We start from the raw sequence: 18,283 nt of genomic DNA on the forward strand, positions 1-18,283 counted from the left end.
GTGAGTGCCGTGGCATCAGCCTAGCTCACAGCAACCTCAAACTCCTGGGCTCAAGCAGTCCTCCTGCCTCAGCCTCCCGAGTAGCTGGGACTACAGGCATGCGCCACCATGCCCGGCTAATTTTTTCTATATATATTAGTTGGCCAATTAATTTCTTTCTATTTATAGTAGAGATGGGGTCTCGCTCTTGCTCAGGCTGGTTGCCAACTCCTGACCTTTAGTGATCTGCCCACCTTGGCCTCCCAGAGTACTAGGATTACAGGCGTGAGCCACCACTCCCAGCCCTGTAATCCTCTTGAACATCCACTGTCCGTTATCTTTTGTAGGATGGTACTTTATTTCACAAACAGTCCAAGAAATGTGTCCAGGCTATGAGGAAGGAGTTGAGCGACATTTTCGAACCACTCTTAAGAGACTGCACCAACTCGGATCATCAGAAATGGGTCTTCAAGGAGCACATGTAATAAAGTGTCACCATACCAAGGATCCCATCAAAGGATATCATGGGCCCGGACTCTGTGCCCAGCAAAGACTTAGCTAAGCACAGTGATCATTTTGCCATTTGTGAAAGTGTTGAATTTAGTAAAAATATATATAAGCTTTGTACTGATTTTGAAAACCTTAAAAATGTTCTGAAATACCCTGTTTTTAAAGGGTAATCATAAAATGTTAACACTTGGTATTTGGAGAATTAAACCTGTATAATATTTTTCTATGAAGATGTATATTTTACAGTTGTGCATTTTAGTATCACTAGCAAAAAAAGGTAAATATTTTATTTTGATATTTACAATGATTTCCAGGTATAAAGACTCCTGCAATGTATTTTGCATAAACTGATAATACCTCAACTGTTGGGTTAGAGTTTTCTCTGTAGAGAGATGGACACTAGGAACATTATATTGATTCCTTCAGATCATTTTAATATCTAGAAATAAAGAATGCTTTTTGGGTATGTATTGTTACCATAGTTAACACTCCATGATGTTATGTTAGCCAAAGAGGACTAACCGAGGCTGAAATCTTGAGGAAACAATTTGCTCTACCAAGCTGATGTAAACTTGAGAGCGAACTTCTGACAGAACCTACCTGTAGTGTGGCCAGTTGCTTTTTCTGATGACCACTATGACTTTAAAACACATTTGTGTATCATTTTAAATTTTTATTACACAATAGTGGCAGGGAGAAATTTAATGTTTTGTGTGAAATTCATTTTTTCAAATTTGTTCAATAGTAGCTTTTGGTCATTTTAATCAATGTTAGAATTTGTCGTGCAGCAGCTACTGTGAAAGTTTCTCTCAGTAATTCTGATTTGTGAATGATCCCAGATCAACTCTGAGTACTTGTCAACCTGATAAAGTCAATATGAATGATTGAAAAAATGTGAGAACACTGACTGCAGATTTGTTTTTGTACCAATCAGATGTGAGCAATGGAGACACAAGTGTAATTGATTACAAAGTATCAATTTGTGTCTCAGGCTCTTTTTTGACACTCTCTGCAAGATCCTGGCAGGGGTATTTTAACAATTACACAGAAACAACTGGGGCCTGACTTGGATCCACCAGGTCCATCTTTTTTGTTGTTGTTGAGACAGTCTCACTCTGTTTCCTGGGCTAGTGTGCCGTGCGTGGTGTCAGCCTAGCTCACAGCAACCTCCAACTCCTGGTAGCTAGGATTACAGACTTGCACTACCACCACATCTAGTTAATTTTTCCATTTTTAGTAGAGATGAGGTCTTGCTCTTGCTCAGGCTGGTCTCGAACTCCTGAGCTCAAGTGATCCTCCCACCTTGGCCTCCCAGAGTGCTAGGATCACAGGTGTGAGCCACCAACACCCAGCCCACCTGATACAACTTAACTACTCTGTACTTCAGTTTCTTCTTCTGAAAAATGGGCATGAGGAATAACAGCAGGTAGAGCTTAGCTTAGTCCCTGGCACACAGTGTGGGTTCATTAAATGTCAACTTCTATTTTCTTATTGCACTTTACAAAATGTGAAGCACAACAAACATCAATAGGTGTTTATTCAAAAATAAGTATTAAATTATTCATTTTTTAAATCTTTATGAGATTAAACAGCATCTTGCGAGGAATATCTTCTGACACAGCCTAATTCTCTGATGAACATAAGGCAGCGTGGGCCATGCTCCCGTGGGACTGTTAGCACAGGGCAGGTGCCCACTAAACCCATAACGAGTTAGGAAGTTCTGCCCTGCCCCCCTCCCACCATTTCTGCAGAGTCAGTGTGAGCTTGATGAGGGGTGTCAGCCCTCCCAGATGTAGGGAGACAGTGCAGCAGACATAAAATTAATGCTGATGATACCCATCACAGGCGGGGGCAGGCCATGCATTTTCTTGTGCGTTCGCTGGGCACTGCAGCTAATTATTAATAGCTCTGCTTGAGACGTCACCCACTTTCTCCTGTATCAGCTCATAGGCAGTCATTCTTAGGCTTGAAGAAAAAAATCGATATGAAAGTGGCAAGGGAAATACTTTCACAGACTGGGAGGCAATTTATAATATGCTGAGAAAACTTTTGCTTCACTGATGGGTGAAGAGTCTGAGAAAAGCCCATGTGGACGTGAGACAATTCTCACATGTGCTTATTTTGCCTGAGTGGTTTTCCCACCTGCCTGCACCCAACCCGCCGGGAGGTGTGAATCAGGTCCTGGTGGGTACAGGTACAGGGGAAGTCCTTGGGCCGCCTGTGCTGTGGCAGGGCGGGTCACCTTCTAGGACTCTGTTGTATTTTCCTCTGATTTGGTCTTGGAGTTGCTCTCAAGAGAGTGGGTGTAAACTCCAGCCCTGCCCTGCTGGGGCTCCGGGGATTTGGTTTGTGGCCGTGTACATTGTGCTTTTCATGGGGACACGTCTTTATCCCGGCAGACAGCTAATGCCTAAGCACTTGACCCATCAGCAGGTGACCCTCTCACAGGAACCCTGTTTATACTGGCAGATGCCCTGTGGCTCTTGTCTGACCTGTGTCCAGTTTATTCCCACCAAGGTCACCCTCTCTAGGAGAGCCCTGGCCTGGAGGGAAGTTACGTTCAGTTGTGCTGTTCAGGTGAGACCCAGAGGAGGCAACTCAACAAGACACATAGACAGACAGAAGCTGTGTTACTACTTAATCCAGAGAGAAGAGGGCAGCAGGCCTTGCAGGACCAGTGGGAAGTGGGGGGCGCATCTGGAACACGCACTCAACTAGCAGAGAGAGGGACGTGTGGGCTGAGGCCTTTATTGGGGTCCAGGGCATTTCCCAGACAGGTTTCCCAAGGGGAGTTCTAAGTGGAGGGTTTGGAGCGAGCGGGTGCCGTTCCAGGGAGGCACACTGTGACCGAGGTGGGCACTGTGGCCCGTCTGCTCAGTCCGCGTGGGGGTGGGGGACAGTGGGCAAGTCAAGTGCATTGTATCCAGCTGTCCCCCAGGAAGGTGGTCGCCAGGAGGCAGTCGTATGGCCCCATTAAGGAGCTGGGAGGAGGCAGATAACTGGAAATTGTGTCAAGAGGGACTGAGCCCTGCTTCTTGTTGTGAGAGTCAAACCCATATCCACAGTGGATGCAGAGGCAACATAAAATTACACGAATTCCCTACAGCCTCATTTCCTCATCTGCATAATGAGGATAAATATGTCCTGTGTTGATTTCTTAGCTCTATTTTTTGGTTACTTTTTTGGCGGTTGCCTTAGGGAGTACAGTGTGCTTCCTGAATTTGTCACAATCTTCATCAGCTTGCTGCAGAGTTAATTCTAGGAAAATTTAGCAAATTTGTACCACTGTAGCTCCATTTCCTATAACTGTATACATTATAAACTCAATAATAGAATGGTAAAATTATCGCTTTAAGCAGGAAAAGAAGATAAAAATATACGTATACACACAGTCTCTTATATTTACCGACATATGTGCCGTTTCCCACTCTCGGCATTACTTCCTGTGAGTAACAGTTTGCTGGGTTTTGTTTTTTTCAACATAAGGGCTGTTTAGTAGTTCATCTGTGGTAGGTCAGTTTGCAACAAATTCAGTTTTTATTTTGGGAGTGTTTTTCTTCTGTCTTTGAGTTTTGAAAGAGTTTAGCTGGCTATATAGAATTCTAATTGGCAGGGTTTTTTTTTTTTTCTTTCAACATTGTGAATTGGGGATTGCACTACCTGAGGGTCTCCGTTGTTTTGAATGAGAATCCATTGACATTGTTACCTCTCCGTGATCAGTCATTTTTCTCTTGTTGCCTTTTAAGATCTTCAGTCTATCTTTCAGCAGTTTGTTCATGATGTGTGTAGGTGTGGTCTGCTTGTGTTTATCATATTTGGGGGTGGTTGAATGTAATTTAATGTTTTACATTAATTTGGGGAGGTTTTAAGCCATTTTCAAAACATATATTATTTTCTGCCCCTTTCTCAGTTCTTCAATTTGAATTTCTGTTGATCTAAGTTCACTAATTTCTTCTGCCCTCTCAAACCTGCAGTTGGGCCTCTCTTGTCATTTCTTTCATTTCAGTTACTGTACTTTTCAACTTTAAATTTCCATTTGGTTCTTTATTGTCATGTTTCTTTCTCTGTTGAGGTTCCCTGACTCATTATTAGCACATTTTCCTTTAATTCTTTGAATTTAGTTTTCTTTAAACTATATTCATTAAGCATGAATATAGGTCATGTTTTGACTATGTTTGTAATGGCTCATTTGAAGCCTTTGTAACTTTGTATTAGGTTGGTGCAAAAGTAATTGCGGTTTCCACCGCGAATTTTAAATCATAACTAGGTTAAAGCACATCTTTATTAATCAAAATAGGAACCATTACAATCAACACATTTTTGCCGATGAGAAATAAGTTTGTTTATTTTTGTAGCGTAAAAATCTGTGCTTCAGGACTCAATGAAGTCTTGGAAAGCATTTTCTGTATCCTGCTAGTTGTGGAAGCGTTTTCCCTGCTAAAAGTTGTCGAGATGCTTGAAGAAGTGGTAGTCGGTTGGCGAGAGGTCAGGTGAACATGGCGGATGAAGCAAAATTTCATAGTCCCACTCGTTAAACTTTTGCAGCGTTGGTTGTACGACGTTCAGTCGGGCGTTGTCGTGGAGAAGAATTGGGCCCTTTCTGTTGACCAATGCTGGCTGCAAGCATTGCAGTTTTCGGTGCATCTCATCAATTTGCTGAGCATACTTCTCAGATGTAATGGTTTTGCTGAGATTATTCAGAAAGCTGCAGTGGATCAGACCGGCAGCAGACTACCAGGTGATGATGACCTTTTTGGGTACAAGTTTGGCTTTGGGAAGTGCTTTGGAGCTTCTTCTCAGTCCAGCCACTGAGCTGGTCATCACCAGTTGTCATATAAAATCCACTTTCCCTCGCACATCACTATCCGATCGAGAAATGGTTTGTCTTTGTTGTGTATAAGAAGAGAAGACACTTCAAAATGACAATTTTTTGATTGTGGGTCAGCTCATGAGCTCTTGGCTCCTTTCTCTGGGCACTCAGTTCCACCCTCCTATCATAGTTCCTGTTTATGAAAGGTGGCACGTGTTTGCAGCTGAGTTTTAGCAGCTTGCTTGTGTCCTGGTCAGTCCAAGCCAGCAGTGCTTCTGCTTCACCAATTTTCTCAAGACTTTTGTGAGTCTTACATGGACTTCTCTGATCTTCACGCTACTAAACAGAAGCCACATCCACGTGTCTTTCCAAGCTAAGTCCTTTTCCGTGTTGGCCTCCTGCGAAGATGGCAGAGAAACAATGGCCCTGAGCTCCCCAGCTGTCCTTGAGTCTGTTGAGAAGGTCTGTAAGGTACACACACACCCTTAATCTGGTGAAAGGGCCCTTTGTGTGACTGAATACTCTGACCTTTCGATCTGTCTGAGGTTTTAGCAAAAGGTCGTACGGTCACGCACTCAGCCTTTTCTCCGTGCCACACTCCCAGCAGCCATTCTGATTTGTAGCATCTTTCGCCATCTGGAGAGGATGAGAATTTTCTAAAAAATTCAGTTCTAGTTCATTTTTGTGTAACAGTTTTCCGTTCTGTTTATCTCTTTTCTCTCACATTTTACTTTAAGCATCAAGAGGAAACCAAGCAGCGTTTTCAACATTGCATGGAAATCTCCTGCTCCACCTAACGAGGCTTATCCCTTGTACATTCTGCTTTCCAAAGAACTGCAGGAGACAGTTTACACGTTTTTTAATTAATCTATTTTTTTAAATTTTTTATTGATATAGAACAGTTGTACATATTTTTGGGGTACACGATATTGTGATACGTGTACACAATGTGTAATGATCAAATCAGGGTCATTAGGCTATCACTCAAACATTTATCTTTTCTTTGTGTTGGGAACATAACAAATCTTCTAGCTATTTTGTAACATGCCATAAATTATTAACTCTAATTTCTGTACTGTACTATTGAATACTAGAAAGTATTTTTTCTATGTAACTATATTTTTGTCCCCCTAACCAACTTCTCTGCACCACCACCCCGCTTCCTGACCTCTGGTCACCACCATTCTACTTTCTACCTCAGTGAGATCCACTGTTTTAGCTCCCACATATTATACGAGTGAGAATATGTGGTGTTTGTCTTACTGTGCCTGGCTTATTTCACTTAACATAATGACTTCCAGTTCTACCCATGTTGGTGCAAATGACAGGATTTCATTCTTTTCTATGGCTGAATTTTATTCCATTATGTGTATATGCCACGTTTTTTTAATCCATTCATCCATTGATGGATGCTTGGTTTGCTTCCGTTTCTTAGCTGTTGTGAATAGTGCTGTAGTAAACATGAGAGTGCAGATATCTCCTTGATATGCTGATTTCCTTTCTTTTGGATATATACCCAGCAGTGGGATTGCTGGATCATATAGTAGTCCTGTTTTTATTAATAGTTTTTTAAGGGACCTTCATACTCTTCTCCATAATGACTGTATTACTTCACATTCTCACCAAGGGTGTGGTAGTGTTCCCCTTCTCCAAATCCTCGCCAGCATTTGTTATTTTTTGTCTTTTTGATAATAGCCATCTTATCTGGGGAGAGATGGTATCTCATTGTGGGTTTTTTTTTTTTTTTTTGAGACAGAGTCTCAGTTTGTTGTCCAGGCTAGAGTGAGTGCCGTGGCGTCAGCCTAGCTCACAGCAACCTCAAACTCCTGGGCTCGAGCGATCCTTCTGCCTCAGCCTCCCGAGTAGCTGGGACTACAGGCATGCGCCACCATGCCCGGCTAATTTTTTTTTTATATATATATATATATCAGTTGGCCAATTAATTTCTTTCTATTTATAGTAGAGACGGGGTCTTGCTCTTGCTCAGGCTGGTTTTGAACTCCTGACCTTGAGCAATCCGCCCGCCTCGGCCTCCCAAGAGCTAGGATTACAGGCGTGAGCCACCGCGCCCGGCCTCATTGTGGTTTTGATTTGCAATTCCCTGATGATTAGCAATGTTGAGTGTTGCAGGAGACAGTTTTGTTATGCGTTCTGCCACTGCATAGCCAGGATCCTTTTCCTCCAGTTTCCAGTAACACGTGCCCCACTTCCTTCTGAGCTCTTATTGGCCGCAGCCTCAACATCCACATTTCTATAGTCTGTTCAAGGACAGGCAGGTTTTATCATGCTACTCAAGATCCTCCAGCCTCCTTCCACATTGTAGGTTATTTGTTACAGCAGCAGCTCACTTCCCGGTGCCAAAATCTGTATTAGTTTTCTATCACTGTGTAACAAATTACCATACAATTTAGCAGCTGGAAGTACCCTTTTATTATCTCCCAGTTTCTGTAGGTCAGAAGTCAGGGCATGCTTGGCTCAACTGTGTTCTCAGCTCTGGGTCTTACAGACTGTGGTCAAGGTGTTGGCTAGGACTGCTGTCTCATCTGAGATTTGGGGTCTTCTTCCAACGTCACTGTTTGTTGGCAGGACTGAGAACCTGAGCTCCTAGAGGTCTCCTGCTGAGAAAGTCTTCTGCTGGCTTTGAAGAAGTGAGCTGTCATGTTGTGCCAGGGCCATGTAGCTCAGACCTGAGCATGGCCTCTTGGAGCTCAGAGTGGCCAAGTTCATGCTGAATTTCTGGAAACGGTCTCGTCAGTGTTATTATTACATTAATAGCCATGCAGGTGATGCAGGTGCATTGGAAACTCAGGCTTAGGAATGTCCATCCCTGTCATCCGGTACCTACTTACCGTTGGAGAAGATTCCATGTTGAAAACTTGTAAACATTCCCAAGAAACTGGCATCAATATGTCAGGCTCCTTATGTATTAGTTGGGAAGGATTTGCTTTATTTATACAGGCCAGTTCTGGATTTCTTTATGGATTGAATATCTAATAAACTTAAATTTCCTGTGCTAAACAGCTTCCGTTTTCTCCTCCTGTTAAAAGAGTGCTTTTCACACTTTACTATGCATGGCCAGAATCCTCTGGCAGATTTGGGTTCAGTAGGTCTGGGATGGGTCCTGAGATTTCACACGTCCCCCAGGCTTTTAGGGGATGCCATTACTTCCTGTCTGTGCACCATATTTTGAGTAGCAAGACGAATTCCAGAGAGAATAAGAGGGAGAGGAAGAAGCTCCTGATTAGCTGGGCCGTTTTGTCTTCCTCGCATACACACACTAGATGGTGTTGTCGGCTCAGGAAACATGCCAATGCTTTCATTGAGGCCAAGTCTGCTGGTCTAAAAATCCTCCAACTCAGAGATCCCGGGATGGCAGACCTGGAAGGCCCCCAGAGATCATCTGGTGCCAAATGTGGCTGACCACCGGGAACTGTGGCCAGAGAAGGAAGCGGTTTGCCTGAGATCACACAGCAAATTAGGGACAGCATTTTCTTTGTCAGCCCCTATCATTCCATTTAGTAGTCAGTGTTCTCAATTTGGCCTGGATGTGTTGTTTTTCTTGGAGTGTTAAAGTGGTACTCTAAAAAATTGGCTTTATATTATATTATATTATATTAAATTAAAAAGTCATACTAGTTTTCTATCTTGTTAAAAAGTCCTAAAGACTTCGCCACACATCTTTGTGTGTCATAGCTATGGTGTTTATTCAATGAGTGGAGTTGGAAATACTGGCCTCTTACAGTCTCCTAATGTTTGTGAGATTCAATGCAGTACACACCAAATTTCTTACACATGTTCACAACTTTAGAGCTTTTTTTGTTTTTACAAGTATTATTTTGTTCGATCTTATGAGGTCAGTTGGGTGAGGATTGCTGCCTTCTGTTTGCAGTTGCTGATAATAATAACAATAATACCATAAGTTGGGCACTGTTCTAAGTACTTCATATAAATAAGCTAATTTAATGCTCAGAATACCCAGTGAAGTAGGTGTTAGTCCATACCCTCCCTCTCCTCCCCTGCTCCATTTTAAAGGCGGAGACACTGGGGGCTCAGGAAGGGTCGGGAACTGGTCCAAGGTCACACAGACAATAAGTGGCAGTGCTGGCATTTGAACTGAGTCTTACTCCCGAGCTCAGAGCTACCCCTCCTGCCTCCAGGAGCAGAAGGCAGGCGGCTCGCCCAAGTCACGCAGCTGGTACGCCCTGACCATTCTTAGTTCACTGACACAACACGCCGGTTACAGCATGACAATGAGCGTCTGTCCTGCTCGGAGAGTGCAGGAGTTTACAGCTGATTTATGTCTCTGGGCAAGCATATTTCTTTTGGAAGCGTCAAGTCAGGGAGGAGAAGCAGGGGCAGTGCTCAAGTGCAGAGCCACCTGGGGGCCACACCTGTTCCTCCATGCAGTGCATGGTTGTCCAGGTGGGATTCCGTCTTTGCCCACGCCCGCACTCTGCCCTCTTTCTCTTCCACATGGGGCAGGGTGGGAGGTATTTCTTCAGTTTCCCCCTTTGAGATTCTTGCTGTGCAGCCAGGGAGGCCCATGGGCAATTAATTACTCCATCCAGTCCTGTTCCATCTTCCGCAGCGCTTGATACCCATGGGACGGAGAGTTCTGTCCCAACTGCCGTGTCCTGATTCCTCTGTGAATCATCTTGAACCTTCTTTTATGAGGCAAGGGTCAGTGGAATACATTGCTCATGAGGCTGTTAAGACAGTTATTTCAGCACCCTCTAAAGAAATTGCCAGATGGGTGAGTCTATCGGGCAGCTCTAGTTATAACTCGGGAGTGATTGCAAAGCACCACTGGGTTCTAGTTGCCAACTGTTATAAAAGGAAGCAAATTGCTGGGTTGTAGACTTTGAAAGGACTTTAGGAGTCACGTGCTCACTTCCCTCCTCTTGCAGCGATCCCTCCTCCACGTCCTGAGCAGGGTCGGCCCACCCTAGCTTGTCTGCTGCCAGGCAGGGGGAGCTCCTACTCGACGAGACAGGCCAGCCTTTCTGTTTTGGGGCTGCTTCTTACTGAAGCTGGAAGCGCTGTCTCTGTGGCTTCCCTTATGTTCCGGATCCCCTCTGAGACCACCCAGTGTGTTTGCTCTCTCTGCCCCAGGACAGCCCCTCCGAGAGTCAAGGAGAGAGGACATGTCCCGGAATCTTCCCTGCTGCAGGCTAAGCAGCCCTTGTTTCTTCAAACTGTCATTGTGGGATGTGGTTTTCACTGGGGTTCGGGGAGGGAGTGAAGACAGAGGCTTGCACGAAATCTGCTGCATTTAACCAAAGGTCAGGACTCGATTGCGCATCTCTGCAGAGAGGTCCAGGCCAGCTCAGACTGACCCCAGTTGCTGTGAGGGTAATAACATGACATTGGTAGGCTGTGGGATGGGGAGAGGCTGTGTGTGTGTGTGTGTGTGAGAGAGAGAGAGACAAAGAGAGAGAGACAGAGAGACAGAGAGAGAGATACAAGAACAAGAGAAATGGTATAACTGAACAAAAACCTTCATTTTCCATAAAAGAAGCCAATAATAGTCTAAAATTGAAAAATCACCAGAAAGCAGGGCTATTATGTTATTTGACATATGGAGGCCAACATGGGAAAACCAGCCAGGGGAGCTGCAAGTTGGGGCTCTCAGCAGCCAGGTCTGGGGAGCAGAGGTAGGATGGGGCCTGCTGATTTCATTAGAAACCTTGAGAACTATCAGAATTTTCAAGCCACGTACATGTATTCCTTTGCTAAAAATTATTTTAAGAAATTCCCCCCAATGGAATCTGAGTTCAAGCTCCTGTTCGTAGGGAAACGACCGGGGCCCCGGCTTTGACTATATGTGGCACCATAGATTGGAGAGAGGCTGGGATTTGCTGGGGGTATGACCTGAATTCTGTTGGTCACATGGATTTGGGGCAAGTGACTTCACCCCTCTGAGCCACACTTTCCTGCTCTGTACAATAGGGGCTGTGTTTGGAACCCCCTCTACGGGAGGCTCACGGACTAAATGGGACAAGAGGGGCCTGCTGGAAGCTCAGGGCACCTGCTAGACTCGGTGCTCGGGGACCACTTCCCAAGGGGCAGCAGATGGTGACCAGACAAAGAATCCCAAAGACATACTGGGGACCAGAGCACTGTCAGAAACAACAAGGTGTATGTGGGCTCCCGACCCCCTGGAACGGTTCCTCCTCACGGCATTCCCGGGTTCTGTGCCGTTTGCTGCCTGGGGCAGAACAGAAGTCCTTGGAGGCTCCCACTCCTCCTGCCCTCCCCATCTGCGGAGAGATTAACTTTTCAACTCTTCCCCTCTCATAATTAGTTCATCTCTCTGGGAAAACTTTGAATCCAAGAACTGCAGGGAGTTTGGGGTTCATTTTAGTCCAATCTTTTTGTTGTGGAGTTGAGGGCACAGCTTCCCGAGAGGGGACGGGAAGGGGCCCCAGAGGCCAGCTCGTCCTTGTGGCTGGAGACAGGAGCATGGACCTCGGCCACTCTGGGAGGCCCCAGCCAGCCACGGGGTTTGGAAGACGCGGGGAGCTTGTCCTGAAGTGGACTGGGCTCAGCTCGCAGCCTCTGGAACCAGCAGCCGAAGGGAAATAAAACTGCCCTTTCTGCGTAAGATTCTGGACAATTCTGGGAACTTGTCTGCAGAACAAATTGATTTATGGGGACCCAGCTGTGGGGAACTGTACAAAACAGGGATCAGAGGAGATATGCTCCAGATGTGGCTTCATTAAAAGCAGGGCTGGAACAATAGGGCTGAAAGACTTCTTGTGTCTCTTGCGCCACAGAGACTTTGAGTCTAGGGAGAAAGTGTGGCCAAGGACCTGGGGCATCAGGCTGCTGCCTGCAAGCTGGAAAGCTCTGTCCAACTCCAGAAGCTACACATAGTGAACCTAGAGGCCCAGAGAGGGAAGGGGCTGATCCGGTGTCACACAGCACAGGGAGCCGAGAATGAGACCAGAACCGACATCTTCTGCTGCTGGATCCAATGTCTGTCCCATCACCGGCCCTGGCCTCTCTCCTAGGGCCTGCCTTTTGGAATCCAACTGGAGGCTTTCTTAGCGAAACATCAAGGGAAGCCACCCTCCGATGGTGAGATTGGCCATACTCTGTGGCACGAGGCCAGGCCCTTTTCTGTCTCCTGGAGAGTGAGATCTTGTAGCCCTAACAGTTCATGGGCTTCCCAGACCCTTGGCGACACTTCCACTGGAGCACCTGGTCCTTGCTCTCCCAGAACCGGACTCAGTGGGACTTTGTCAGGGTGTCTGCTGTCTGTGCCCTAAGGGTGAGGACGCTCTGCTGCGGCATCGCCTCCGTTGAGACCGGATTTCAGTCTTTTTTGAGACTTGGAAACTAGATTCACATTTGGGGGAATCTCAAATCGAGTCTGGTCTCCTAGAATGGGTACATTCCTGATGTGTGTGGGTTTTTATTTTATTTTATTCTACTTTAACACTTTATTTTTTTAAGATTATTAAAAATATAAGCTCACTGTTGAAATTTTGGAAAATACACAAGAATATAAAGAAATCATTTAAGTTCTCACTCCCCAAGGCAGCAGTCTTTCTCTCATTATTACAATTCCTTTTATTTGGCTGGAATTGGCTCCATGATAGCTTTTGCCCAGTAAGTATTATTCTGTCCCTTGGGGAAATGCAGAATTAGTCTCCCTCATAATAGGGGTTCAGGTGCACAAGGTCAACAACATGCATCCCAAGATTCTTCCAACCCCTGGGAGAAAACCTCTACTCCATTATAAATGCCAAGGTTTGTACCAGCAATTATGATTATTACCATTTACTAAGTGTGCACTACCTGTAAGGCACAGTGCTGATCTTAACACATCCCTCGTTTAACCTTCACAACAACCTCATGAAGGAGGCATTTTCTAGCTCCAATTTTTAGGGGAAGAAACTGAGACTTGGAGAGAATGGGCCCCATATAGGCAGATGGGAACTGAGTTCAGTGAGTTTATAACCTCCTTTAATCTGGCCTCTTTATCTCTGTTAAGATGGCCAGAGGACAAAGTAGCTTACCTGACAGCCTTGTTGAAACTGCCTCTTGAATGCCACACTTGCAGAGCAAGACTTTCCATTTGTTCCTGACAAATTCATCTCCTTCATTCTGGCACACAAAGACCTTTTTATTTCCCCTCCTTATGAAAATCTCCGAGGCAACATGACTCATGTCGAATTCCTGACAACCACATTAAATGAAAAGCCCTCCTCGTACAGCACCTGGCACGGAGCACACATCTGATACCTGGTTGCTATTATTATATAAGGTGGGAGACACTGTTTGGTTCCCTGGGTTTCCCTCTGTTCCCCACAAAGCACAGCAGAACAATGTGCTAAAAGTAGCATCACACGAAGGAGGGGCCCGTCCTCTGTGGTTGGTCTCTGAGGTGGCTTCCAGAAGCATCCATCCTCTCCAGCTATTGGCAGGAACCTGAAGCCAGGACAATGCTTCCTTGAACTTGGGCCCATCTGCTCCCGTGTCTGGCCCTGTTCCCCCCCAGGGCCTCATCATCCCACCCACTTGCTGGTGGGGTAGGTCTGCCTGTCTGTGGTGTGAAGACCCCTCTCCCTCCCCACCCAGGCCCCAAACCCAGGACACCACCGCTGCAGATTCCTCACCCACATTGCTCACAAGAGACATTCCTTTTAGTGGGGTGGAGCTGTTGAAATGGATTTTAAAATATGGGTTGTATTTTAAATTTTGGTTGTTTTCTAAATTTGGTCACAATCATGTCTTCTTGTGCTAAAATAAGAGAAAGGAAGAAGCTGCCCTCTGGGAAGCCTCCAGAGAGGAGCAGGGCAGAAACCCTCACGCTTGTCTGCCGATTGTTCCGCTTCCTTCCTGAGCTCTCCAAAGGCAGCTCCGTAGGAGTGGAAGGGGAGGCGCGTGGCTCTGTAGATACCACTCGCTCTCCCTGGCTTGGGGACTTTATATAGGGCACACTGTCACCAGCCCATGACAACTCACGAAGGCTACTGACCCCTACATGCGCCAGGCCAGTGTGCTCTGCCCTGCAGGGAGCAGAAAACATAGACACTGTCCCCACCCTGGGGAGCAAGACCCACTTGGACCCAGCCAATGTGATTCAAGGCAGATGCAGAGAGGTGGAAGGAGCCTGGAGAAAGGAGCGATCTCCTCTTTGTCACAAGAGGGGTGACATTCGTGCCATCTAGAAGGCCAAGTAGGCTGTGGGTAGGCAGGGGAAGGCAGCCCAAAGGAAGACAGCATGCATGGCCAAAAACAGTGGTTAGTGGACTCTTGTAATGTGGGCAAGGGGGGCTGGGCAGGCGGGGCCACACCCTGGCTGCGTCCATACCTCGAAGGCTATGGCTACCAGACTGGGTTTAGACTTCATCCTGTAGGCAAGGCGGAGAAGTGGTCTTTGCCGTGAGGACAGGGCTGCAGCTGGCCAAGTGGTTTCCTCCCATTGCATCATCCTTCCTCGAGTGTCCATCCCCCATGGAGGGAGCCGCAGAGGGCTGGGACTCTATCACACTGTGTGGTTTGGCTTCTGTCCCCAACCCTGAACCAAACTTCCCCTGCCAAGGTCAAGGACCTTCTCATTTGCTAGATCTCTTGAAAAGTTTTCTTCCTCATGTTCCTGCATCTCACTGCTGCATTGAGCCTGGTCTACCCCTGTCTCCTGTTGAAATTCTCTCCTCCTGTGGCCTCTGGCACCACATCTCTGGGTTCCCCCCAGACCCTTCCTTCTCAATCGCTTCTGTGGGCTTCCTCGCCAACATTCTTGAGCCACATTTCCCAGGATTCTACTGGAGAACCTTCATGTTCTCCCTGGGTGATTCAAACACAAGCGCAACTTTAATTCCAACAGTAGCCTGTGTCTATCAGTAAGGAATTATATTTGGCTGCGAGTTATCAGAAACCTGAAAAACAGTAGTTTAATCAACTTTACAGTTTGATTATTCTTAGGTAAGAGGAAGTCGAGAGTGAGGCATTGCAAGGCTGACAGGATGGTGCCATCGTGCCCTCAGGGATGGAGGCTCATTCTGTCTTTCCATGCAGCCACGCTTAGCTGTCACCTGTAGTTATAAGGTGGCCTGCCTCTCCCCACCCCATCCAAGCACTGAGTCTGTCTTCATTCAAAGAGAAGAAGACTTGCCAGCTGAGTCTGTCCCTGTTAAAGAGCTGTCCTGGCAGCTCCACCAGCAATGTCTATTTACGTCTCTGCATCAGTCAGTTATTACCAGGGTAATGCTCTGTAACAACCACCCCCAAATTCAGGCTGGGCTCATCTGGGCAGTATACCGTACTTAGATCAGCTGGTCTTGGCTCTAAGGGTACTAGTTCTGTGACCCAGGCTGAGCAAGCAGTGAATACCTGGGTGGGCTCTTCTCATGGTGAATCATCCATGCAAGAAACAGCCAAACTACACAAGCAAATCTAAGGTCTCTGCTATTCCTTCCACTAACATTCCAAAGTAACCCTTGTAGCCAAGCCCAACATCGACGGGTAAGTACTTACACTCCACTCACAGTGGGAGAGGAGGAGAATGCACATATGTTGAGTAATAATCCACAGGAACACAATCTCACTGTCCAGTCATGTGTCATGTTGCCCCTTAGCTATTAAGGATGTTGAGTATAATTTTTCTAGGTGGTACACTGCTGTCCTAAACAAACTCAAGGTTCAGACAGTAAGCAAGAAGGGGAGAGTGGACATGGGGTGGGCACACTTTGCCAAGATTTTTTTCAGTAGTCATGGGCCAGGAGTTGCCAGGTAAAAAGCAATGACAGAAGAGACCACACTGGCTTACAATAATACTGGAGATGTTTTGTCATCCTGGTGAAGCCACCAGGACATGGAGACAGGCGATACCACATCTCAAGCATATCCAAGACTTATGTGGGCCACTGGGTCCCCTTTTCCACTGCAACGTTTCACAAACCTTCCCCTTTCTGGTGCCCTCCCAGCCCTGCCAGAGGTCCCACTGTGTAATGGGCATGGGGAGGAGGCTACCAGGAGAGGTGGAAGGACTCACCAGTGTCATCCCCATTTGGAGCTGTTCGTCCTTCTGTCTCCTAGGAAGGTGCTGGCTTGTGTCATTTCCAGAACATGCCCATCAGTCCTGAGGGACCCTGGCACCTCACATGTCCTGGTACTAAGGCCTGGCATGGATCTCTTCCATTTGCAGCATCAGTGGCTCCAATCGCTCTCAAATATATTCAGGTCCTTATATCAATGAAGGGAGAGGAAGGTGCAAGATACTCCAAGACAAGAAGACAGAGCTGGTGTTGCAAAGAGGCTGGAGCGTTGCTCACTCAAGGATTGCAGGGGGCTGTTCCACTGCCTGATCCTAAAGAGCAAAGGGAGGAAGAGACTGTCCTTAGACTTGACTTGCTGTTCCTCAAGCAGAGTCCAGAATGGCTCCCAAAGTCCATGTCATCTTCCCCTCACCACCTCCACACTGGCAATTCCAGATCCCTCTCCAGCCTCCCTCCCTCCCCTGCTCCCTGCTGAACATCTCCCTCTGCTTGTCCCATGGACCCTGCAAACGCAACACCTTCTAATCTGCACTCATCACCTTGTCCTCGTGCCACCTGCTATTCCTCCTCCACGCTCCCCACAGAGCTGGAAGGGTGTGGTTTGCCTCCCTGGCCTCTATTTCCCTTTGTCCTGGTAAAAGCCCGGTGTTTCTTTGATATCCCCCTTCCCCTCTTAGGCGCTGTGGTCTCTCCAGCTGGGGCGGATCACCGATCAGGTCTAAGTCAATTAGCTCAACCACAGCGATTGGCTCAGGGGTGAGCATGTGACCTAAGCTAGTCCAATCAGAGCAAATCTCAGAACGTTCCCTGGGACACAAGCTCTTGTTTGCCTGCGTGGGATTTAGACCTGGAAGGATGTAGCTGGGAGAGGTGTCGGCGGCCGCGGGCCTGAGACCATGTGGGGAGAGCTGTCAAGAATGGAGTCGGCACAAAACGCCTCGGCCAGGAAGGAGAGGGAAGATGCGGACGGCGACGCGGTTGAGACCCTGGCTCCAGGTGTGCTGCACTGAGGGCTCTACCCTCACACTGTTCCGTGGATCAGCGCCCTCCCCTTTTCCTTTTCTTAAAGTCCAGTTCGATCCGGTTTCCTGCCCTTTCGATGGGAAGTGTTCTGCTGCACCATCTCGCAGAATGGCAGGCAGCACCATTGATTCAGCCAGTTAAGCTGGAAACCTGGGGCTCACTTTTTGACCCACTCCCCATCCTCGAGGATAACCGGCAAGCTGTCACTTCTGCCAGCAGTCTCTTTGGCCAGCCCCTCCCTGCCACCCCCAGGGCTGCTGCCTGCGCCATGGCCAATGACCACCAAGTGGCCTCCTCTCAGACTTGCCATTGTAACCTCTTCTTCTTCCCAGCTGGCAGCGTGACCTTTCTAAAGCAAGCCTGACCATGACATAGTGCTGTCACTCCCCATGCTTCATCGGTAGGTCCCCCTGGAGAGGCTATGGTCTTGCCCCCTGCCACCCCCCTGGAAATCCATGCCTGCCCCACAGCACTTCCGTGAATAGACTGGCCTATCTCTCACCTCCACTGGAGGGGGCGATATCCCTGTCCTTTCTTCCTGGAACATTCTTACACAACCTTTCTTGGTGCTGTCTCTCATCATTGTGCCATCAGCTAAGGGTGGCACAGAGCTGCCCAGATGGGCCAGGCCCACAGAACCAGAGGAACTTGTAGGTCTGGAAAGGCAGCAGGGAGGTCAGGCCTCCCTTGGCCCCAGCTCTGTACAACCAGATACCTTGGGGTGGAAGGAGGCTGTGAGGCCCTGGACTCCCTCCCTGCCCCTGGCGCCCGCTGCCTAGCTATAGCTAGGTCCCCCGAGGCAGGCAAGCTCGGAGGGCGAGGGCGAGGTGGTGTGGACTCAGGAGGCCTGAGGGTCAGGCTGAGCTGAGCTCTGGCTCACTGTGAGTGTCTCTGACTTATGCTGGCCTCATACAGGTACCACCTGTGCACAAGGCCCCAGGCTTAGAAGGGC

The 18,283-nt window shown here is 47.3% G+C and overlaps 1 protein-coding gene across 2 annotated transcripts in view; it reads left to right on the forward strand.

The window, feature by feature from the left end:
* The window catches only part of GALNT12 (polypeptide N-acetylgalactosaminyltransferase 12), a 40,402-nt gene extending 32,085 nt beyond the window's left edge, over nt 1-8,317 (forward strand). For both annotated transcript variants that reach the window (XM_076008868.1, XM_012769015.2), the window contains one exon: nt 327-8,317. In XM_076008868.1, the coding sequence (XP_075864983.1) occupies nt 327-464 (138 nt within the window). In that variant the 3' untranslated portion in view covers nt 465-8,317. The remainder of the gene's footprint in view (nt 1-326) is intronic.
* Nucleotides 8,318-18,283: the final 9,966 nt, after the last annotated feature.

The sequence above is a fragment of the Microcebus murinus genome, chromosome 12 (genome assembly GCF_040939455.1).
Source record: "Microcebus murinus isolate Inina chromosome 12, M.murinus_Inina_mat1.0, whole genome shotgun sequence".
Taxonomy (NCBI): domain Eukaryota; kingdom Metazoa; phylum Chordata; class Mammalia; order Primates; family Cheirogaleidae; genus Microcebus; species Microcebus murinus.